General features: G+C 38.5%; 1 protein-coding gene across 5 annotated transcripts in view; it reads left to right on the plus strand.

Moving 5' to 3' along the window:
* The window catches only part of Esrrg (estrogen related receptor gamma), a 519,748-nt gene that overhangs the window by 359,945 nt on the left and 134,233 nt on the right, over positions 1 to 25,570 (plus strand). For all 5 annotated transcript variants that reach the window (XM_042682338.1, XM_042682339.1, XM_042682337.1 and 2 more), the window contains one exon: positions 8,552 to 8,668. In XM_042682338.1, the coding sequence (XP_042538272.1) occupies positions 8,552 to 8,668 (117 nt within the window). The remainder of the gene's footprint in view (positions 1 to 8,551; positions 8,669 to 25,570) is intronic.

The raw sequence follows: 25,570 nt of genomic DNA on the forward strand, positions 1-25,570 counted from the left end.
CAAAATAGCTGAGTTGGAATTTGAACCTACGTCTGACATTTTCTGTTTCCCCTTTCTTTCTCTCTTTTCTCCTTTCCTCTTCTCACTCATTCCTTATATTTTAGAGACCCTATGCCAGGGAGTGTGATAAAGAAGGACTGGTATGATGGCATATATGTGTAACCCTTGCTACTCAATAGTTGGAGGTGGGAGGCTCTCTGTTTGAGGCTAGCCTCAGCCAAATTAGTACAAGACCCTATCTCCAAAAGGGCAGAAGAGCCAGATGTGTAGCTCAAATGGCACAGTTCTTGCCTAGCACCTGAGGGGCATAGACATTGCCTTCCAATGGAACTTAGTTTGAATTCTGACATGAGTTAGATTCTTCAGTAAATAACACAACAGCCTTCATGCACACATGCATTGATGTAACTATAAAATTTTATAAGCAAAAGGTACAGAATTATAAACCCATGTTATCTAATTCCCACCTGCAAATAATATCATTTTCTGTTTTCTATGGAACAAGCTAAGAGTGTCTTGAAGCAAAAGAGCCTTTGAAACAGGAAAGAAAAAAAAGGAGAAGTTGTTTCTTTTTGAGAAATGGAATGACTTTCAATCCCATACGATAGAGAGTGGATTTCCTTTTCCTTTTTCGCCATTTTAGGGCATTTACAAACAAAATACTACAGATTATTGCATGTGTGCTTTCATGCTCTGTCTTTGCGTGCCAAGGCAGATCTCATTATTTTTAAGTCGCTTAATGTTGAAGAACAATTGGATAAATCCCACTTTTAGTGCCTCGTGGGTCATCCCAAGCCATTTGGCTCTGCTAATAAAATTAAAACAATTGGAGGAAATTGGTTTTGCAATCCTGATGTTTGTCTGGAGGAAAAAGAAGGCAACTCTGAGAGACTCCATAAATCCAAATGGGTTTCATTTACTGTGTGGTAGTGATGGGAAGTGAAAGAAAAGACTTGACATATACTTTTTATTTTGCAATGCCATGCTAATTTACATCATTCAGCCCTTTCGCTGCCAAACTGTAAAAGTCCATTAAGTGACTGAAAGGAATATACAAATTATCCACTGGCACTGTGGGCTGGGGTTTTACATACACCCTGTGAGTCTATCTGCCAGCTAGCTGCAAGATTCTATTAAGCAGTAAGTGAGAAAATGATATTGCCTGCAAACTAATTGTACAAAAGCCTCTGAAATAAGTAATAAGAGCCCAAGACTTTCTGAAAAGGTGCCAGGCGATATTATAAATTGTTCCATCATTCTTGTCAGCCTGGTTTAAAAAAAAAAACACACACACACAGAGTTTCATGTTGACTCCATTCTTCTGTAGTGGAGCACCATTTCCCAGCTATTGACACATAAGGAAAATTCCAGTTGGGTCATCAGTTCACGATGCCACATATTTGAACGTGGCCCAGAAACATAGCAAGAGAGCATCTGAAGAAACCTCTGTGTGCACATGGCAAATCCCAGGCTGTGAAGAACTCTTGCAACCTCTGGAATGACCATCCAGCATGAACACTCCCGGGGCCCACAGTTGTTATTAGAAGTATTTTTGTTTGGTGTCCTCTTTTAGGAACTTGAAAGAAAACAAGTTCCCTGTAGAGATGCTACGGTCTAGGGGGAGTATGTCTTTGAAACATCACCAAAATAGGTGTAACATCATTATCCAGGTACTCATGATAACACGTTTTAGGACATGATGTGCTCCTTAAAAAAAAAAAAAAAAAAAAAAAAACCTGAATAGAAAAAGCAACAGGAAGGCTTTTCAAAGACAGAATCTCTGTAGACACTAACAAGGATCAAAGACTTGGTTGGTTGGATGGTCAGAGCCAACAAAAATGAACTAAGAAACTCCATGGGAGGGCATGGAAATGAGGCTTTCCTCTAGCAAATAAGTTTTTTAGAATGATGTTGATTTGACTTTCAAAATAGAAACCAGAAATCCCTAGTAAAATCAAGGGTCTCATCTTCATGTGTCAGGACAATGTTGTTGAAATAATGTTTGTAAAAAAATGCTTAGTTATCGTAAACAGTTTCTATCCATTGAGATTGACAATGGATTATTTGTGGAAACATTTAAGAGTTGTATTTCCCATCCTTCCACATTTTCATGAGGATGTCACTGTATTTATTACATGTTTGGGAAGACTTATTTACCACAGTTTACTCGTTTCCTCATTTCTGAGAGCATGGTTTAAGCATCTCCCTCATGTAAATCCTGCACTGGCCTTCCTAAAGCATAATCTGAGTGAGATTATGGAATCCCTTATGCACACGAAGTGGTCATATCTGTTGACATAGCTTGTCTTTTGTTTATGATTGGCTTCCTTTTGATCCCATCCCAAGCATGGTTCAGAATTCCATACTCATTGATCAGCCCTGAGCATTTAGCAAAGAATAACTCCTCTGAACATCACCTTGACAATAAGAAAAGAAAAAAAAGAGAGAATTCATTTCAGAAGCTGGGTAGGTTGTTTCACACCTTTAACCACAGTACTTGAGAGGCCCAGGCAAGCTCCTGAGTTCCAAGCCAAGCTGGGCTTTCTCATGAGACTCTCTCGAAAGCAAAGCAAAGCAAAATGAACAAACTAACAATACCCCATAACACAACAAAATAATTAATTTTAAGACACTACTAAAATCTCCCTTCCCTTTCCCTTTCTCTTTGTTGTTGGAGAATTATTTAGTGCCATGGGTAGAAAAGGACTTGATTACTTCTCTACCTCCAATCTGACACATCCTGTGGCAATTGGGGTAGTATCCCTTGTGTCTTAAAAGAATTGTAAAATCTTTCATCCAAATGAAAGTCATCCACAGATTTAGCTGTTACTGAATCACTGTTAAACATCTTCTCCAATGTGGCTCCAGTTCTGAGCGCCTGGTTTGTCAAAGGCTAATGAGTGTTGTAATAAGAGGACACTGTGCCAGGCTTTTGGTCCATTTATCCACAGTCTGTGCTTGCTACTTCCTTCTCTTCCTCTCTTTTATTTTTGCTATTCTATTTTCTTCCAGGCCTCTTACACTTTATTTTATTTGTTGAATTTGTTGAATTTCTTCTTGGCTACCTTGGTCACCTTGCCTCCTTCACTATTTCTGTTTTATTTAAAGCTACTTTTCAAGGCTTAAAAAATTAAACATAGACTTCCTTCTACCTTTTAAAAATTATTATTATTATTTTTGGTTGTGGGGCTTGAACTCTGGTCCTGAGTGCAGTCCCTCAGCTCTTCAGCTCAAGGCGAGCACTCTACCCGTGGAATAGTTTTCTTAGTGAGTCCCTTCTTTCCTTCCTTCTCTCCCTCCCTTCTTCCCTTCCTCTCTTTCCTTTCCTTCCTTCCTTCCTTCCTTTTTTCCTTCCTTCCCTCCCTCCCTTCCTCCCTTCTTCCTTTCCTTCCTCCCTCCTCCCTCCCTGCCTTCCTTTTTTCCTTCCTTCCTCCCTCCTCCCTGCCTTCCTCCCTCCCTCCTTCCCTTCCTTCCTTCCTTCCTTCCTCCTCTTCCATTTCCTCTTTTTCTTCTTTTTCCTCCTCCTTCTCTCTCCTGTTTCTCTCTTCTACCTCTATCTTGTCTCTCTCACTTCTGTCTCTCTTTGTTCTTCTCTCTGTGTATCTGTTTCCTCTCTTTCTCTCTCTTGCCTGTCTGTCTGTCTCTGCCTGCCTTCTCTTTTTCTCTCTCCCCTCTCAGAGTCCTCTTGCCTCTGGCCTCTGAAGAATTATAAGCATTTGTCCTATTGTCCAGACTCCTAATATTCTCTTCTTGTTTACTAATGAGACATTCAGCTCACTTGATGCTGTGACTTATAGCACAATAATGGATGTTTTAAACAATAATGACTAGAGATACTGCATTATTTTAAGTGTATTATTTTGTATCTACACAACTTTTTGGTGGGAGATTCTTTTCATTGTATAGGAAGTGGTCCTTGTCTTCTGGCATCTTACCCTCTAATAAGTCTATGCATGTAAAAGTGTCTGACAAAATGTGACCTGTCTCCAGAACCTGAGTCCCAGGAAATCATTTTCTGATAGCATGCTCTGAGAGTTTTATGAATAATTTGAATGAAATTGCAGTTGAACATTGAGCCTTGGAAATAACTTTAGGAAGAAAAAAGAGTCAGGGATAGATCATCGTCAGAGAGGAGTCTTGAAGGACAGGCAGCATTAAAAAAAAAAAAAGAATAAAACATATTGGCTTCATCAGAAAGTTCATCTGAGGTAAGAAAAAAAGTAGATGGCAAGTAGATAGGGAAAGGGCTTTGTTTGCCTGTCTTAATATTTTAAGTGTGTGTGTGTGTGTACATGCTTGCATGGGTGTGCATCACAGTATGTGTTTGAGAGTAAGTGAAGATCAAACCTACCTCAGATAACATGCTAGACAAGCACTCTACTTGCAGTGCCATATTAATCTTTTATTTTAATTTAAAGTAGTGCTGTGAGAGGAGTTGTCATAGGTAGGGAGTTTGCTGTGGTGTCTTACCTGGATCAGAGTGAGACAGGCTCTTCTGTACCAAGTGAGAAGCAGTTCCTTCCCAGGTGTGAGCTCACTCAGGTTGGGTTGATTGCTATTCCTGTTTGAGATGTTTTAGTGTGAAGGAAGAGGATATAACTTCCAAAGAGGAAGAAGAAAGCTAGTTGGAAAAGAGAGATGACTATACTAGCTTGTGGTGGAGGGTTATAAAGAGAAGTTTCTAGATCTAGTTTATCCCCTGTTGTCACCGTTTTTGATTTTGGTACCCTTAGTCTTATATATAAACTTATGTGATGTGGGGGAGAAGGGAAGGGGAATCACAGAAATGGTGAAATAAAGAAAAAAGGGTGAACCAATGCAAGAATGATACTTACAAGACACAGCGTTAGAAATGAACTTCACAACTTGGGGGGATGGGGTTAGGGGAAGGGAAACTGGGAGAAAATAAGGGAGGGCGGGTCACACTATTTTACAGGAAAGGTACTCATTTCTTTCCTCATGTAACTGTAACCCTTCTGTACATCATCTTTACAATAAAATTTTTAAAAAGTGAGGGACCAGTGAGAAAAATATTACTAATGAGGAAAATATGACTTCATACTACTTTCCAGGCACTGAAGAGAAAGCGTGCTCTTTGACCTATATTATTTTTCTTTCTTTAGTTAATTATGCAAATGAGGCCATCCTCCTTTTGTTTTGTTTTGGTTGGTTTGTTGCATGCAAGGCCCTGCTGTCCTTCTTAAAAGAACAAATGCTGGGGAAGATTACTCAGTGGTAGAGCACTTGCCTTGCATGCATGAGGCCCTGGGTTCGGTTCCTCAGCACCACATAAGCAGAAAAATAAAAGCCGGAAGTGGCGCTGTGGCTCAAGTGGTAGAGCGCTAGCCTTGAGCTGAAGAGCTGAGGGACAGCGCCCAGGCCCAGAGTTCAGGTGCCACAACTGACAAACACACACAAAAAGAACAAATGCTATGTTTCTTTTTTATAAAACAGAAAATATCACAGAAAGTGTTATTAGTAAATTACAACATTGATAACTCCTTAGAAAATTATTAGCAATATCTTTTTCTTTTTCTTTCTTTTTGGTGGTCCTAAGGTTTGAACTCAAGGCTTTGTGATTATTGGGCAGGCACTCAACAACTTGAATCATACCTCCAGCCCTCTTTTTAACTTTAGATATTCTTTTAAAAATGTCTTACATAGGTGTCTGTGAAGACTGCCTCATTTAACAAATTCAAAATCCTCTTATTTTCAGTCATGGCCACAGTCCAGTTCCTTTACCTTGTTCTTGGTTTTCTACATATGTAAGATTAGTGATATTTCTGAGAAAGCAAGATGCTTCTACTGATGCCATTAATATCACTGGAGTTAGTTAGGCTCCTATTAAAAAGAGTGCTGGTACCTCAGGCCTGTAATACTAGCTGTGCAGAAAGCCAAGATCTGAGACTTGTGATTCAAAGCTACCCCAGGCAGAAAAGTCTGAGAGACTGTGATGTCCAATTAACCACCCCAAATGGAAGTGGAACTGTGGCTCAGGTGGTACAGCATTAGTCTTTAGCAGAAAAGCTCAAGGACAGCCAGAGATGCCTTGAATTCAATCCCCAGGACCAGCACACACACACACACACACACACACACACACACACACACACACACACACACACACACACACACACACACACACGGAGCTTTTATAAGCTAGGCTTGGTGGAACATTCCTGTCATTCTAGTACTCAGGAGGCTGATATAGGAAGATCATAGGTTAGAGGGAAACTAAGAATACATAGAGTTCAAGGCCAGCGTGGCCTCATGAGAATATTTTTTAAAAAAGGTAGTTGCTATTATTGTAAATACCATGAATTAGAATGCAAATTTAGTCAAAGTTTTCATAGGCTTATGTCCAGTTATTATGCAGAGATTTTTTTCCTTCAAAGTCATGCATACTTAACCAATTTTCAGAAGCTCTAAGTGGTGGCTAGGTATTACTTCCTGTTGAATTAGCAGTTGCTGAGTAGTCCGGTCTTTGTACAACCCTGCAATCCACTAATGTGATATTTAATGAGGAGACATCAGTCTGGAGAAAGGTAGTCAATATAAATCAGTGTTTACAATGTGTGATTAACTCTGAAATATTTTATCAATGCTGTGGTCCCAGGCAGCCTCTATGCTAATTACTAGAATCTGCGCATGTTTCTGGGGACTTGAACGGACCCTGGGTATTACAAACAGGAGCAGTAAAATTGCAATTATGCTTGGACCGTCTCTGATGACAATTTATGCATTTGGTGTGATGACCTCCCTTCTCCCAAGAGGGCAATAAAGAGAATGCATTTTCATTAAGATACTAATGCACTTAATCACAAGGGGAAAGGGTTAGGAAGTAGTGAAAGGACCTTCAAGCGTTGTGTGACAGCTGAGAGGAGGGAGGGGCTTTATTTTAAAGGTAGCTGCTTTACAAAGCTAGAGTCAGTCTTCAGCACATCCCAAATAATTGTGTAGTCTCCAGCTGAGAAGCATTTGAAGTTTGGATTTTCTTCTGGTTACTGATTTATCATTTCAAATATGGAGGTACTGGTATAAATAATATAAAGCCTAATGTTAAAATATAACTGAAGGCCTGGCAACTGTGACTCTGGCTTCTAATCCTACATATTCAGGAGGCTGAGATTTGAGGATCAGGATTCAAAGCCAGCCCAGGCTGGAAAGTCCAGAAGACTCTTATTTCAAATTAACCACTAAAAAGCAGGAAATGGAGCTCTGTGGCTCAAGTGGTAGAGCATCAGCCTTGAAGACAAAATGTTCAGAGACAGTGCCCAGATCCTGAATTCAAACCCCAGGACTGGCACAAAAGGAAAACAAAAAGCAAACCAACTTGATAGCAGTCTACATTTATGTAGAACATTTTCGTGGAACTTGAATGTTTGGAATTATTTATGCAAATGATGTAATGAACTGGATCAGGGTGGGGAAGAAGGTAACCATGGTTATCGCCACTGCTGTCAGCATCATCCTTTGAAGAGTGGAGACATGTGTTGAGATGCTCTGGAAAGCCTTACAGTTACTTACAGTCCCTCCCACTAGGGACTTATCATAAAGTCTTACATTAACTTTGTTTCTCATTGTGATATGTCAGGAAAGACAGGAAGCCTAGAGCACCAAAAGATACCCAGTACTGACAACAAGAATCCATTTTCTGTGCTTGTATTTAATTTTTGTGCGGGTGTAAGGACATGGTAGGGCCTCACACACTTGGTAGACTTTTTTTGTTGTTGTTGGTGGTGGTGGTGGGGCTTGAACTCTGGGCCTGGGTGCTGTCCCTTAGCTTTTCAGCTCGAGGTGAGCGCTTTACCACTTGCACCACAGCGCCACTTCCAGTTTTCTGTCTTTGAACCACTATCCTCAGATCTCAGCCTCCTGAATAGCTAGGATTACAGGCGTGAGCCACCAGCACAAGGCTCTACCCGTTGAACCACACCTCCCCTTCCATCTTTTTGTTGGCTAATTGTTGATGAGAGTCTCATGGACTTTTCTAGCCAGACTAGCTTCAAACTTTCATCCTCAGATCTCAGCCTCCTGAGCAGCTAGGAATACAGATGTGAACCACCACCACTCAGCTTTAGTGCATATATCTCTGTGTCTGCATATCTATCTATCTATCATCTATCTATCTACCTATCCATCCATCTATCTATCTACATTTTCTTAATGAACGTGATTTCTTTTGGACCCTAAGAATCTAGAAGAGCACACTTTGTATGAATGGGCATGTCTTAGTGATTGTTTGCTTTATCAGTCCTTGCGAGGATTTAGGAATCAAAAGAAATTGCAACATAGATTCCGATCACAAAAAACCTAATTAACCTTTTGAAGAGCATCAGTACAGGCCTTCTCTTTTGTCACTCATTTTCTTCACGTGGAAGTACAAATATCAGCTTTGTGACATTTCTCACCACTTTTGATGAATCTCACGAGATGTTTTGGGGAAGTGGAGGTAGGGCAGGCATGGCAGAGCTGACAATTTCCTTGGGATACTAATATTTCCCGGCAGCTGTGAGTCCTAACTGCTTCTTTTCTTTGAACTCTGTTGTAGGTAATATAGAATATAGCTGCCCTGCCACGAATGAATGTGAAATCACAAAGCGCAGACGTAAATCCTGTCAGGCATGCCGCTTCATGAAGTGCCTAAAAGTGGGCATGCTGAAAGAAGGTAAGAGGTTTGTTTGGGGGGTGGGGATCCCTGTGTTTTACATTTGGGGTTTAGGGGTTTTGGTGGGTGGGGGAGTTTCACTGATTTTATAAAAACCATAAAAGGAGGGGGTATCAGTAAGGACATCGAATCAGATTGGCAGAATACAACTTCTTTATGCCTGAGCTTTCTGGGACCTCCTGGCTACGGGCTTGACATCATCCAGAAGGGAAAAGGTAGGACAACGCATCTGGTATGCAGCTGAAACCATCAGGTATGCTTGATAGTCTGGGTCTTTTGATCATTGCAATTCACAGAAGGAAGAAGATGAAGACAAACCAAATAACTCCTAATGTTACTGATTTTCTTCTTATTGCTATATTCACAGAGAAATATTTTTCCCCCCTAACTAATCTTGGCCTTCAAGTAGTCTTTGGGGATTAATTTCTAGTATAAGGAGCTTAGAGTACAATACTAAAATTGCTTCCCCATTTGCTCCCATTTGGGGATAATAAGAACAACAGGAACTATTAACAGTGAATTAAGCAATTGTCCCACTTTACATAATTATTAATCATGTTAATTACATGGTTAATAACGCATTTACTAACATACTTGATAACAGGTAAGCCAAGAATTGAACTCATCAATTCTAGTGGTCACTCTAGTATTCTACACATGACAAAGGTCCTAAAATGCTTGTACATTTCAGCGTGTTTAGCAAAAGTGATATTTCAACTTGGGAATAGGTATATGTTTCTCTCCCCCACTGTCTTTAAAAGGCCTACCATTTAGGTTTTAAATATTTCCATATGTCTTTGTGCATGGTATATTTTATAGATGTGTATTGAACATACTGCATTTTTACTTTGTTTCTCTAGACTCAGAAAATTTGCCAGAGCTTAAAATTAATAGAGTTTTTATAAAGAAACAAAGTGAAATGTGGTGATTAAAGTTTGAAAGAGATTGTTTCCATTAGTATTTAAAGACATATCATCTATAGCATCATAAAAATGTGCTTTGTTCTTGAGATTGAGCTTATTAGGTGGTGGTATATTTTATTGTTACTGGAGACTCTCTCTTTTTTTGAAATTCTAAATTCACGTTGATCAGAATACAAATTTACCAAGTGGAACCAAAGCTTCGGTTGCGCGTGATATCACTGGATCATATTATTTACCCTGCTTATGCTTGTTTGAAGACTTCCTTTTTTCTACTGTCACCATTTACAGAAGGATGAGTGGACCAGTTTATACTCATGAGCATAGACTTTCTATCTTGAACACCCCTGTTTGTCTAGTAGGAACACAGAAGATATCTTGAGTTCTTGTCACCTCTTCTTTAGCCAGGCACAAACAAACAGAGACCCTTAAAGTTAGTTTCAAAGTTTTAAACAATTTTATTGTGATATAACAGGCTTAACTTCAGCCTCATGCTTGGAAGGCAGGCACTGTTGAACACTGTTTGAGTTCTGTAACTTTATAATTAAAGCATTAAAGCATTAGCTACTGTGTCAAGCAAAAATTTCCCAATATTCTAGTAATATGAATCTATCTGTCTGTCTCTCTGTCTGTCTGTCTGTCTGAAGGAGGGAGACATAGAAAGAAGAAAGGCAGACAGAGTTAGATAGTAGGGACATACTATTGGGGTGGTATATTCCAGAAGTGTAAAGAAGAAAGAAACAATAAGTTGGTGACAGGTTACACTGGTGAACGAAAATAAGAAAGAGGAGGACATCCTTTTAAGTGGCATTGTTTGGATTGTTTATAGTTAACAGGCTTGATCTTACCAAAGCATTTGCTACATATTTATTGATATAATCTCATGAGCCAGACATAATTCCAGGCCAAAGTAACCCTAATTGGAGAAACAGACTAGATTGTTTTTGTTGCTTAGACACTCATATGAAAATGCCAGTAAGACTGTGTCTTGACAAAGGCCAACACATAAATAAAGGCCAAAAAAACATCAAGGTTTCCTTTAGTTAAGGGAAGGATGAGAGATTATTTCCTGGAGGTAGTAAAGCTTTAAACCTTGTAGCCAAGAACATACAAAACAGAACTCACAACAGAGGATCCTCAGCAGTATAATAATAAATAAATATTAATGAATAGGTAATAAAAAGCTATAATTCAGTATGTAAAAAGTGATGGATTGTTAAGTTTTGGCCCTCATTTTATTCACTTACCATCTAGTTGGGCTGTAGAGATTTAAACTACGCTTAATGCCTATTCAAAAAAGCTTAATTAAAAGTAGTTCCCAACTCCTATAATTTGAGAAATCAATATTTTTTCCAAAAATCATGATTTAGTTCAATGTTCTGAGAAGTCTATCAATGGGCACTTTTGTTGAAGGTGTTCTAGATGGAGATTTTATTTTCAAAACACTAAAGTACGTAGAGACATACCTCCATTTCCAGGAAGGCAGAAGTATTATTTTTTCTTTTCTGATGCTTCAGCTTGATTTTTTTTTTTTTTTTTTTTGGTCGGTCATGGGGCTTGAACTCTGGGCCTGGGCGCTGTCCCTCAGCTCTTCAGCTCAAGGCGAGCGCTCTACCACTTGAGCTACAGTGCCACTTCCGGTTTTCTGGTGGTTTATTGGAGGTAGGAGTCTCACGGTCTCTCCTGCCCGGGCTGGCTTTGAACCGCGATCCTCAGATCTCAGCCTCCTGAGTAGCTAGGATTACAGGCGTGAGCCACCAGCGCCCGGCTTCAGCTTGATTTTTACTAATATCATTTACTCAATTGATTTTTCTCCCAAGTTTAAGGAAAAGCAAGAGGAGTATTTTTCTTCTAAATAATTGTTCCCATGGTACTTTCTAACAGAGTAAATCTGAAGATTGATAAGTTAGTAACAATGGATGAAGAGGGTACCCTGTGTGTAATTAAGTGTTGTCGGTTCACGTAAATGGGACCATAATTATTCATAACTCACACCTCTGTCCTTGCTGTTATTAAGCCTTTACAGGGTGTATTTTCAAGGGAATCACTGCAGTTGCTGGTATGTCCAGATAATAATTTATTTTCTTTTATTTCCTTATGGCCACTTAGATGGGAAAATCTCAGTTCTCTAAGCCCTCTTCCTCTTCCCCTCCCCTTCCCCTTTGGTCTTGAGTAAACATGGAATATTCTCTCTCTCTTTTTTCCCCTTTCATACTTAAAAAATGCTGTGAAATATCACACTACCCCCTGCATATAAATGCACCATTATATGTGACCGTTTCCTTGGCTCAACACTAGCTTTCTAAGCCTGGAGAGTATGATACCGTCTTAAATGTATCTTTATGGATGTAGAGGGAGTTCAGTCCCATGCAGCATGTCAGAGATCATGATGTAGTAAATCTATTCAAATGTAAACCTGTTCAATTCAATTACCAGTCTTCATAATAAAATCTGCGGCTTACAACCCCCGTGTTGACCACAGCAGTCCATACAGGATGATGGCACTGCAGGTCTGGAAATTGACAGACAAAATCTATTTAAACAACAACAACAACAACAAGAAAAACCACCCCAAACAACATTAGCTGGAGAATCTGAAATGAAATCAGGTTTCAACAGCTTTGATGGGAACGTCTTTTCTTTAGCAGGTATTTTTATTCAACTTGCCAAATGCATCCTAGGGAAAGTACTGCCTGGGGGAAATGAAGAAGGTTTTCATTATAAAAGAGGTTTATAGAAAGACAAGACCTTTACAGTGTTAAGAATAATAACTCTTTCATTGTGTTGACGGGCATCTCAGCCAATTGAAGCATAACCCTTTGAGAAGACAGCAGAGTATAGGAGAGGGTGTGAAAGGGAAGAGATGGCTTATGGGTAAGTGCATCCTGTCGATCACATAGAGTGAAAATACATGGTTGTAAGTTAGGCTTCATTAGCCAGTACCAAAATAGTATTGAAATGAACTAACATTTAGATTTTTAAGATCATATAATATGTGATGTAAATAATATATACTACATGCATATATATATATTAGTTGAAACAGAAGGAAAGAAAGAAAGGAGGGAAGGTGAGAGAGAGAAATAGAGCGAGAGAGAAGGAAAGAAAGGAGGGAAGGTAAGAGAGAGAGAAAGAGAGAAACTAAACCAACAGTTCTATTAGAGAAGATAACAAAATTCCATAACATTACACAAAACTTGTAGTCATAGAGTTAAGGAAATAATGATTTGTCCAAATCCAAACAGTTGTAACATTCAGTATGCTGAAACATCCCCTTTATCTTTCTCCTTGCTCTGTTTGGTGGGTGAACATTACGAAGGATGGGCCAGCATTATATTTCCAGCATTATACTGTACTGTGTGTCAGACAAAACCCATCTATTACATGATATCTGGTCTCAACATTCCCTTTTCATTTTTTTCAGGTATTGCTTATTTGAAGGGAAAAACGAAAACTAATCAAGGTGTACCTATAAATCTGGTCAAGATTTATTTTTATTTTGATCTCCCTCCTTGGTTTTTTAAAGGCTATTACAGTACCTACGGGTTCAGTTTTCTCTGTCAGTAACAGAGACGGTTTATGGAAGCAATAATGATGTAGGTATAGAATTCATTGTCCAAAGGCTCGAAGGGCGTTTTGATATTATTGACACAATAGGTTTCACTTTGACAACTCAAGTGTTTTTCTCTCACACTTGGAGGTGAGTAAGAGTTACACTGATGCACCAAGCCAGCATCTATCAAAGTATGAATGAATTAGGCAACTTAGAGGGCCAGTTTAATTATTTTATGCCAAGAAAGTATGCTTTTTTAATTTGCCTAAAGATACTATGATGCCTAACCTTTAACTCTTGAGTTTCATTATCTGTAAAATAATATCATACTTGATAGCATTTGCAAAGAAACTATTACACACTTTACATAAAATATGACAGAGGCCTGAGAGGATAGCTTGATATAGAACAATGCTTTACTTGCATGTGCCTAGCACTGTGTTCTATCTCCAGCCCCAGCATCACACTCACACACACCACACACACACACACACACACAGAGGTTAATACCATGTTATGTGGCCTAAAGCATAGAATAGATCAAGTATAGCTACTATTCCCAGAGACAGTAAAAGTCCAGCTTTGGGGTGAGTTGGACCTAGATCTGACTCTTCATCTTAGATTGACCTCTTAAACCTGTGACAAGCGATCTAACTCAAGACTTGCTTGCTTTAACCTGGTGCTTATTGTTGTTTTCTTTGTTGATTTTTATTGAAGAGCAAGAGTTTCAGTGTGAGCACAGGTCAAGGACACGATTAGCAGGGAGTCCTATGATCTAGAATCTGGAGATAGATATCATATTGATTTGTTGGATTACTCCCATACATGGAAAATTTGTTAACCTTTGACAGTATTAATGACTTGAAAGTGGCTTTCTGTTGTTTTTCATGGAAGTATGTTTTAAGTGACAGATTTTAAGTGAAAATTTAAAGGAAAATCATGTGTTCAGAAATATCATGGGAATTTCTCCTCACCCTTAACTGTCCAAACAAGAGTATAGAATAGGTATAGGGTATTCAACCTATTCAATATTCAACAATATTCAATATTCAACAATATTGCAGGTAAAGTATACTTTTAAATAGTGGTTTCACATTAGAAAGGAGAATTTAACACTATGATCGGGAAAGGAAAAGGAAATGGAAGAAAGGGAGACAGAGAAGGGAGAAGAGAAAAAGAGCAAGATTAAGAAGAGCAGATATGGGGAAAAATCACAGGTTGGACATAAGTTTTAGTAAACCTCAAGTATTAATTGAGATCTCCACTGGTGTCTAGCAGAGTATTGTACTTTAGCTTTAATTATAATTTTTATACCTTATAGCACTGATTTCAAACTAGTCTATTTGTCTTTAAGGTTCTCCATTACCTTATGTACAAGAGATCGGTTGGACTGCACTCTTTCTCATTTCTTTTTCTATCCTGAAATTATACAGACTGTATTTTAAAATGACATCATACCTACAGAAACACTATACTAGCATATGATATGAAAATATCGTATGATGATGATATTGAATTTGTAAATGTAACATGAACTGGGGCTTAGTTAACATGGATACTGTATTCTGTCATGATAAATTTTGTCTAAACTGAAAAAAATGGATTTTATATTAATTTTTCTAGAAAAGCAGAAAGGATATAATTTTTTAAAATCAAAGTTATCCAAAATGAGCATTGAAGGAACAGTAGAAAAATTAGTAGGTATTTAAATGCTTGGGAGCTAAAGCATTGATTGCAGTTTGCTTATATTTGAGGATCTTTTGCTCTACCTACCACATCTTGTCAATATATTGAAGTTCAGTCAGTGTAGTTTTATTTCTATTAACACCTAAAATCTCATCACAGATTGTTGTGATTGCTACTGGCCAGATTTTATTTGAAGTTTCATAATTACATTTTTAAAATAAAAAATATTGACAGCATCCGGAGAGGAGAAGAGCAAGCCAATCTAATATGAAATACCTTCTCTTTTTTTACTTCTGCATTTTCTTTCTTCTTTTTTTTAATTGTGAAAATACTGTACAGAGAGGTTACAATTACATGAAAAAGGTAATTTCTTTTCAAGCATTGTTGCCTCCTCCTTTGTTTCCCCTTCCTATCCCTTCCCTCTCCACCCCCTACCCCCTCAAATACTACCTCCAACAGAAAACAAATCACTGAAATGAATAAAATGAGTAAAATAATTATTAAGTGTTTTTTAGCCACCATATTTGTTTTTCATATTTGACTTAACCATTTTAAAATATGGGATTGTTATAGAGGTGATCTCTGTTATTTGTACATATTTCTCTCACTCTTAAAAATCTACAAAAAGAAAAGAATGACAGTTGCAGATAGACACTGTTGATGAACATTGATGAATTCTGAATCCTTATGTTCTTGATAAGTGAAAACAGAGAATGAGAATCTGCATTTGGAATATGTCACTGTTCAACATAAAAAGAATACAGGGTATTAATGTTTAATTTTCATGTTACAATCCCAGTCAGCATAGAAAAGCGGGGCTCCAGGTGTCAGACTCTAATTAAGCTCATAATAAATGCACGGGCGTTTTAGTAACTTACCCAGTGTCCCTTTGCTGATAAAAAGGAAATGGGAAATTAGGTGCCATAGTCCCAATCCACCTACATCTGTATTGTTTGGCCATGGAGGAGCCTTTAACTCTTCTACACTTGGGTCAGTTGCCCGTGTCTTAGCAGTGGTCTGAAATCCTCATTTGTGTTTAGATGAACTGAGAAAGAGTCCTGGTGATCTGAGAAAAGCAGTAAAACTTACAGACCTAAGAAAAAGGCTGGAGTCTAAAGTATATGTAGAAGTTTTGCTCATCAGCAAGGAAAAATTTTTCCTTAGGATTGTAATCTGAGGAATCTGCACTTCTTAGTTTTGTGGAGCTGCTGAAGACATAGAGGATGAGTATATGTCCTCCTTCTCCTCATCTTCGTCTTCTTTGTCTTGTTCTTCTTCTTGTGGCAGGGCACTAGACAGGCACTCTACCACTTGAGCCACTCCCTCAACCCTTTCTGTTTTAGTTATTTTTGCACAGAGTCTCACATTTTTGCTACAATCCTCCCAACTTCCAGTTGGGCTTAGAATGAGCCATTGTGCCTCACCCCAAGAAATGCTTTTATGGGCTAGGGGGAGCAGACTTGAGCCACACTGACTTGGAGTAGGCAGTGTGCATCAGGAACTCCGTGATCAGGATGGCAAGGGTTGAAGACAACTGTGTCTGAAAAGGTCAGTGCCCACTGTATGCCCAGCTTAAATTCTATGGCCTGGCAAATCTTAGAGCTATCAAGAATTGCCCATCTTTATGTTAATAGAAAGCCCTCCACTTATTCATTAATGGGGCCCAGCTAACTTACAGGAAATCTTTGGCAGAAAGAAACAGAGGGGCTATGGAGGAAAGGGAACTCCTCTTCTGTGTTAGAGGACTTTTCCCCAGAAGATTTATTTATTCAGAGCCATTTCATGACAATCCATAAGGTATACAGGCTCTATTTCTTTTTTTGAGGTGACAGTGTATATATGTGCATCTGTGTATGTGTGGTATATGCATATATATATATATATATATATATATATATATGAAAGAGTAAAACAGAACAGATATTACAGTTATCTATTTAGCTGCCATTGTATCCAGCCAATCAGTTGTCCTAGTCCCCAGGACATCAAGAAAAAAAATTATTCCAGAACTGTTTTCCTGCAATGACAGCTTGAGTCTTGATTTATATATGGCAGCAAGAACTCTGGGGATCTTCTGGGTTTACCCAATCAGGAGGAGCAGCAATGAGCAACTTTCTTGTCTAATTATCCTTTTGTTTGATATTCCCCATTTTAACAAAATGAACATCGAAAGGCTAAAGCATTTTCCAGGTAAGTTCTCTGTTAAGAAAAAAAATACAAACCTACTTAGATCATTTACTAACAAGTGGGTTTGTTTTTGCTTACTTAATGAGCCTGCTTTGTAATTCATCCTCACAAACTCTCTTTTATACAAAACCTCTCAAGAAGACATTTACCAAGGTGATAGTTTTTCTTCACATCTAACATCATTATGATGCTAAGTAAAAAAAAAAAAAAGGGTGGGGGGGGGGTTTGAAATTATTGGTAGGGAAAGTTAGGTTCCTACTGCCTTCAAAAACCAGAACAAAGAAAAGGAGAAAGCTTTAATGGTATTCAAGGGAAATATTTCTGTGTTAGATGACAGTTAATAGAACTGCGTTGACCTCACTGGTATTTCATGCACTCTCTGTTGTAATTTTATCCCACGAAGCTCCCTCATTAATGCAGAGAATTAAACAAAACTCCCAAGTTATAATCCAAGCAATAGCAAAGGGGGTGGGGGAAACGTGGCTCATTTGAGAATCTTGTCTTGACATGAAGCCACTTGGGAATGTATTAAAGGTACCACAAGATCTTATTTCATGTACAGACACTGCCTTACCAGAGGACAACTTTATTCATATTTTGTTGATATGAATTCATATGAAATATGAATGGTCAGGAATAGAAGCTAAGATGAATAACCTGATCTTAAAAGTTGAATATGCATTAGGCTGCACACTGTATATTTCAGTTGGATTATTTCATCTTATTATTTGATTTTTGTGAGCTAATTTTTATGATTATGGTATCCTCCCATTGCACAGAAGAAACAAAGAGTAGAGATATTAGGATATTTCTCCATTTTTTTTCAGTGTCTAAGTTGAGTACACTTTTTGTTTTGTTTTGTCTTTGTGGTGTGGGACTTTGAATCCAGGGCTTTTCATAGGCTAGACAAGCACTCATCCTTTGAGCTACTGTCACAGTCAACTTGGTGATGACAGTTACAAACTACGTGAATAAATATCAACGGTACTCAAGGTGTTCATCTTCTGAAATTCAATGGTATACACTTTCAGCAAACACTGCATGGCATTCTATTTCAATCCAAATTGGAGCATAGAGGAAATGTTTGTCTTGTGGCATGATTTTAATTGTCTGGCTTAGTTCTTAGCACATGAACTTCAGAAACACATTCCTTCTTCACTGTGACTTTATAGAGTGGGATGAACTTGATTCATTGACGTGAGCTCTGTCTGCCTCTGTACTCACAGAGTACTAGAATCTTACCCTTTTTAAAAATGAAAAAATGAACAGCTGGGAAGTTGGCTCAGTAGTAGAATGCTTGCCTCACATACATGGGCCCTGGGTTCTATTCCTTAGCACAGTAGCAGAAAAAAGCCAGAAGTGGTACTGTGACTCAAGTGGTAGAGGGCTCACCTTGAGCTAAAGAGTTGAAGGACAGTGCCCAGGCCCAGAGTTCAAGCCCCACAACCAACAGTCAATCAATCCATCAATCAATCAAAATTTTAAAAAAGAAGAAAATTCAACTAGAATTCTCTAAATATTTCTCCATGATTAAATTCCTGTGTGGCTTGGAAAATTACCACATATTCACCGTGTATTCTGCATTTCTAGAACAATCACATAGCTATGATTTTAAGGAATATATATATATATATATATATATATATATATATATGTATGTATATATAGCCAGCTATGTTTGAAATGAGGTAAACTGCCTGATCTGTCTGAATGTAACACCACACATTCTTTTACCTGAACCAATTTCCATGTGCATTCCTATTATAGAGGGTAGAGAGATAGAACAAAAGTTTTAAAAATATACCTTTTAGCTCCTTCTTTTCTAATTGGGATATTATTAAAAGTTGATAATTCACTTGATATTTCCCATTTGTTATTGCCATTTGTCAGCTTGCAAGAGGAAGCTAACATTTATTTAATGTGTGGCACATTTTTTTCTCCTTTTGAATTACAAAAATCCACCAATGGTTTTATGCCCACGGGAGGGGCTTGTGCTTCAGCCTTTGCTCAGACGTTGAAAGCCTGTGACCCTGCAGTAAGTAGTGAGGGAGGTCCTACAAGGCCAGAGCCAGGAAGACTCAGACAAAAGGTATTTGTTCTTTGTCATGACATGTACACATATTAACATGGCATTGATATTTATGACATTGTACTTAAATGTAACGAAGTGAGCCTTTAAGCATTTGATAAGGTCAGTTTAATCAAAGTGTTTTGTGATTTTATTTCATTTGGATTCCTGTCATCTTTCTTGGTAAGACTCTGTAGAGTACTATTCTATCTATATTTTTTATTAGTTATCATGTTGTTCATGCAAAAATCCTTTTTAGTCAAAAATCATCACTGGCCATTGCTTGAGAGATTGTTCTATGGTGTGCTTGTGTCTCTCGATTCCCTACTGCCCCCATTTTCCTATCTCTTCTCCCCTCTTTCTGTGTCTCTGTTTCTTTCTTTGTGTCTCTATCTTTGTCTCTGTATATCGATCTCTTTCTCTCTGTGTCTGTCTGTCTCTTTGTGTCTGTATATCTTCCTGCCCCTGTCTCTCTTGCTTACTAGGTTAAGGAGCCACCAACCAGCTTCCCTAAGGCAAACTGTCTGCAAAGGAACAAGCCAGCTGGCTTGGCCAAGGTTGATCAATGATGAGAGGTAGGCTGGGTTCCAGGTTCACAAAAGCCACTCAGTGGAGAGTAGGTCAGCGGCTTCCCCAAAGCCAATTAGCTGGCAGAAGTCGGAGGTGCCTGGTGCTAGCCAAATTCCCTGAGCCTGATGGTACTAGTGGGGAGTCCATCCTTGGGCTTCCTGGCAAACCAGACTTAAGTGTGTGGCAGATTGTGCTTTCCGAGAGCCAGTGTGGCTTTGTGGCTACCCAAGCAAATAGCAGGGACCTGCCACTCCCACTCACTGTTACCCAAGAAGACTGTACAGCACAGGCACAGTGATGTCTGATCGTCAGTGAGATGGGCTTCAACCCATCCTCCACACCAGTCGCTTGTTGTACCTTACTTGAGCTGACATCTTTCCAAAGTTGACATGGATATGAATCATGATGTTAAAAGTGAATAATATGGAAATGGTTGTTGGAAGCAGGAAGTATTTCAGAGACCTCTGGTATGAGAACCTTTTCTTATAGATGACCATCTGCAACGAAATGGAACTCATCACACAATCCAAAGAGTGAATTTCTCAGCAGTTGCGCTTGGCTTAGCTGGCTTTGTCTAAGGCTGTTCGAATGTGGGATCGTAGTCTCTTCCTATTTTCCCAAGAATTGCATTTCCATCTACCAAGTCTTTTTTTTTTTCCTACAGAAACAGCTTAATCATAACTCTAGCATGCCTGAATTGTTTCATGGAAATTTTTAGATATCATAGAGAGGTGGGTAGTTTAAGGAATGCAGCCTATAACAATGAGATAGTTTACATCACCAAGTTTAGCATAATACATGTTTCTGCTATTCATTTTAGTTCTTATAAAGAGAATAGTGCCCTCTTAGGAAATCAAGTCCATTTACCTGGTCTACCTCTCAGCTTTTTGCTGGAATAAGGATTTTATTCAAGGTCACCTGAACTCTTATTTCACATCTTCCCCCCGGGATTATCCAATTAATAACCACAAAGTTTCCCCCTAACGTGTAACTTTTGGAGCACACAAACTTCTTCCCCTCCACTACCACTGCCCCTTTTTTTCCTTTTAACTTAAAAAAAATGCGCTCTACAAGTCAGATTTCTCTACAACGCTATAGAGTCTCTGGTTGATAATTCTCAAGCATATGAGCTCCATAATTATCCCCTGCCGGCCCCTCACATCCCAGTGCCACATCTGTGCTCTCCTAGGCACATTTTTTCTAGACCTATTAAATCGCTTCAGCAAGAAGAATACTGGTGGCCCAGGCCTGTGATTCTAGCTACTCAGGAGGCTGAAATCTAAGCATCACAGTTGAAAGCCAGACTAGACGGGAAAATTCCAGAGACGTTTATCACCAATTAACCTCCCAAAAGATCTTAAGGGGAGCAGTGGCTCAAGAAGTAGAGCACTAGCCTTGAGCAAAAGAGCTCAGGGACAGTATAGAGGCCCTCAATTCAAGTTCCAGGACTGGTATACACACACACACACACACACACACACACACACACACACACACACACACACACAATATCAATTTAAAAATCAATATTATCCTAATCATTAGTATATGTGAATCCAGTTACCTAGCAGTTTCTCCAACCCCAGCCAGGCTTATTACCAATTTCCTTATCACTTTGAAATATTTGGAAGGAAAATTAGATTTCTTCCTCATGGTTTTGACTTATTTTCAATATTTCTCTTTGTCAGAAATGCAGACTATTCTTTCTACCATGTTAAAATTAAGGTGAGGGATAACCTCACTGTCTGCCTACCATCCAGATAAGACACATTTGTAAGTTCACCCTTTATTCAACTTTCACTCATTTGAAGGATGACTCTACACCACTCCATCCAGTAAGTGCTCAGGGTTAAAAGTGAGTCTAATGAAGCTGGGTACAGTGATGTCTCTGCTAGTCCCAGATACTCAGGAGGCAGAGATGGGAAGATCCCTTGGACCCAGAAGTTCAAAGTTAGCTTGAGTGGCTTAATTGCTATCTGAAAAGCAGAAGAGAGAGATAAGAAATATTGCCATGGAGAGGGGAGAGAAAGAAGGAAAAGAAGAGATGAGTATGACTCATGGGATTTTGCTTCATGAGAAAATGATAATCATTTACAACCCCCGGTGACTTACATTTGTATAGGTCTTATCCCTTTTGGAATTTGACCATACTTGCACATTCTTATTGCTTTGTAGAACTTAGCATTTTACCTTTCTGTTTTCCAGAGCAAGAAGTATAGCATAAAGATAAAGAATATAAACTTGGGGATCAAATGGAATGAGGATTGAGCTCTTGAAATGTGTCTGATACAATGGAAGTTTAACTTCTATGAAGTTGAAGTGCTCACTTGGCTGGTGACCACCATATTGGACAGTGTAGGGAGGGAGAGCTGGCCAGTCAAAACCTTACTACTTAGTAGTTGTGCCATCTCCAGAAAACACCTTTATTAAAAAAAAACAATAATTTATTTAAAATTATCTTTAGTTGTACAAAGGAGTTTGAATTCAACATATAAGTTCAAAGTCTCTTTATCTTTGAATATGGCTTATCTATTCAATGAAGATTGAAATTATACATATAGTAGAGGATATTTTTGAAGCTTCATGGGGTGATATATAATGTTCTTGGTGCTGTGCCTGTTGAAAAATAGCAGTTAGAAACATTACCCGTTGCTATGGAACTTAATATGTTCCATGGAGCAAAACATGAACAGCCTGAGAACTATGTCCATTTCTAATTTAATTATTCATTACATTTAATATAATATTAGAGGTTCAATGTAATACAGCTTTTTTTTCTTTTTGAAAATGTCAGTTTTGGGATATTTTCAAGCTACATTTCTACAACGTGGGTATTGGAATAATTTTTCTCATAAGTAGTGAATTGTAGAAAACAATAATCTATGAATGATGCTCACATTTTTCTTTATATATGTGAGACCATGACATGATTGTATTTTAAATAGTACTGTTTTGAATGTATATTTACAAGTCTGACAGTACAAGGCCAGTTGGCACCAAAATTTAAAAAAAAAGGGAGAAGAAAAATCAGTAACTTTTTCATAAATGATTTATATGATAGTGAAAATGAGAATGACCTATTTCAAATCACTTATGTAAATACTTTGCCTAAGATCAGACATCTAGGAAATAGTAAAGCCAGGAGTGGGGTGACCTTCATGGCATCCGATGCCCTTGTGTAGTACTGATATTTTCTAATGAAGTCTTTGGTTCTCCTCTTAATTAATTTTACCAGTGTCAAAAGGTGAAATATTACTTGAGTCGCATAGAAGTCTCTATTGTTTGGTGATACTTCCCTTTGTGAGCTAGGAGGTCTTTATTTCCAGCAATGGGTTTGGTGCCAGAGCTGTTATAAATTCCAAAATCCTTCATTGTAGATGTTCTAAAACAAGGATGTTATGCAATATAGTAAATTTTTCTATGTCCCCTAATACTGCTCCCTGCAGAACCAGTAGATTATTTCCTAAATTTTTTGTACAGAATTTCTCTGCCACTTCTTAGAAGTGATTTGCATAATGAATGGGCACTCGTATTTATGAATGGCACTCCTTTCTATGGAGATGACCGTGGTTCATTGTCAAGCAGAAGAGAATTTGCCAGTGCCCAGCATTTGTTCCCCAGAGACTGACCCAATGCCACTCTCTGATGATCTCATTTTCTGTTTGTAGCATGTTTGTTCCATGTCATCAACAGGTGAGAGTCATGGCTTTTTAAAAAGATGCATTTCTCCATGATTTTTTATGTGTCTGTAGGTCTCCATAGAAGCTCATGCCTATAATCCCAGCTACTCAGGAAGCTAAGATCTGAGGAAAGAGGTTCAAAGCTAGTCTGGGTAGAAAAATCATTGAGAACTCTTATTTTCAAAAGCTGTATGTAGAAGCATGTTTGACGTGCTAGCACATCAATCTTGAATGAAAAACCCAAGCAAGAATGTGAGGGTCTGAGTTCAATTTCCTTTCTGGAAGAAGAGAAAGAAGGAAAGAGAGAGGGGGCTAAGAAGGAGGGAGAAAGGGAAAAAGAAAAAGAGAAGAAAGAAAAAGAATGAACCAATGAATAAATAAATTGTTAACTAGTATCTGGAGGCAATTGCACAGGAAAAAATAGAGAACAGAAATTAAATTTAAATGTATGTGTCTAAGAAAAACAGTTTAAGAGCCAGAGTCTTTTGGTTATTTTATAAATCTTTATCCTACTATATGCTTCAGCAGAGAAAATTATATTTAAATTTTGTTAAGGTAGGAAAGAGCCAGTCTGTCAGCTTTTACAAGTAATTCTACTTCTATTTCAACATTGTTTAGACACAGGCCTCTCTCAAAGTTCTAGAGCCAGGAAGTTCTCCCTGCCTTACCCTTCTTATTTACCTGGCAGTGATAGAGTAACTAGCAGCCTCAGTGAATGCATTTGTTTTAACTGAAAGCCCAAAAGGAGATAGCGCTGGAGTCAGTATAACCCTTCACAGTCCTGGAAGTACAGAGACATTAACATATTGGGAACCAGCTAATAGGGTAGGCAAACAGAAGTGACAAACAGCCCTCCTTCCCCCATCTTCTTCCTGTCACACACACAGCAGAGGAACTCCTGGATGAAAACTCTCCTACAAAAATGCTAATGTACCTATACCTTATTCTTTCCTTCTACTTATTATTTCATTTCTGCCCCATGATGGTGTGCTTTATTAAATTCATTCAGTGCTGAAGGAAAGGGAGGAAGATGATGATGACCACTGATTTCTTCTCGTATCACAAAAATGTAGCACAGACTATGATATACCATGAAGGTGCAGGATTCATATCATTGGAACATGACAGGAACATACATAGAATGGTGTTACAAGCATGCTGTTCTGTAGAGCATGCTATTGACAAGGCAGAATTTTTCGAATGAGCAAGAGTTGTAAAGTTGCCGATTGCTAGTATGTTTCTTCATGTGGGTAGCCAAGGTTTTTATGAGCCGTAAGATAGTATGTATGATTGAGGCCTCTTCCATGGCATTTGGTGAAAGGAATAAAAAGAGAACATATTTTAAAAGCTTGGCAGAAGGTCTGACAAATACAAGTCCTTAGTAAATATGAGCAGTTATTACCATCCATCACCATTTCATTGTTGCCCACACATTTAAGACAATGCCCAGCTTTGCCTAAAATGAGTCAGTTCTGTTTGGTCTCAAGAATCGTCTCCTGGGCCTTTGTCTTTTCTTTCCTGAGTGCCACAGTCACAACAGACCTGGCTTGTCTCTCCCTTGCTTTCTTTCCTTGCCTAGCTAAGGTCAGAGGTCCCCGGAATTCTCTGTGTGACTCCGGCCCAAGTCCCTTCTGGTACTCAGGAGAGCTGAAGGTGACAGGCAGGGTCAACATAAGCTGCCAGAATTACAGAGACCCTCCATGAATTATGGGGGGGCCCGCAACAAGAAAATGTCATGGACTTAAAGCATATGACCTCGCATCCCTGGGATCACTTTTCAAACAGACATGGCTAACTTTTTCCAAGGTGTAATTTATGGTGTCTAGTGTTAGATTTGCACATACTAATGTATTCATTCAGCTGTAGCAGGACAAAAAAAAAAGTATAGGGCTCATGGATGAAGAGAATCCTTTTGCCTCGACCTCAAACATTGTACAGTTGTGTGGTCCCTAAACACTGCTTTGCTGTTGGTAATTTCTAAATAACTTGAGTTCAAACCTCTAGAGAAGTGTTCAAAGCTCTAGAGTGTGTGTATGTGTGTGTGTGTGTGTGTGTGTGTGTGTGTGTGTGTTTTACTTACCCAAAGTTCTGACTTAAAGCCAGCAGCCAGGGATATAAGTGTAAGAATTGGTCATACATAGATAGTAGGAACAGTTCTTAATTCTGCCCACTCTATTCTTCCTCTACCTGCTTTCTACCCTAGAATTAATTCTAGAACTCTAAAATTAATGTCAGCTT

This window comes from Dipodomys spectabilis, unplaced genomic scaffold, assembly GCF_019054845.1.
Source record: "Dipodomys spectabilis isolate Male_0828 unplaced genomic scaffold, ASM1905484v1 ptg000069l, whole genome shotgun sequence".
Taxonomy (NCBI): Eukaryota; Metazoa; Chordata; class Mammalia; order Rodentia; family Heteromyidae; genus Dipodomys; species Dipodomys spectabilis.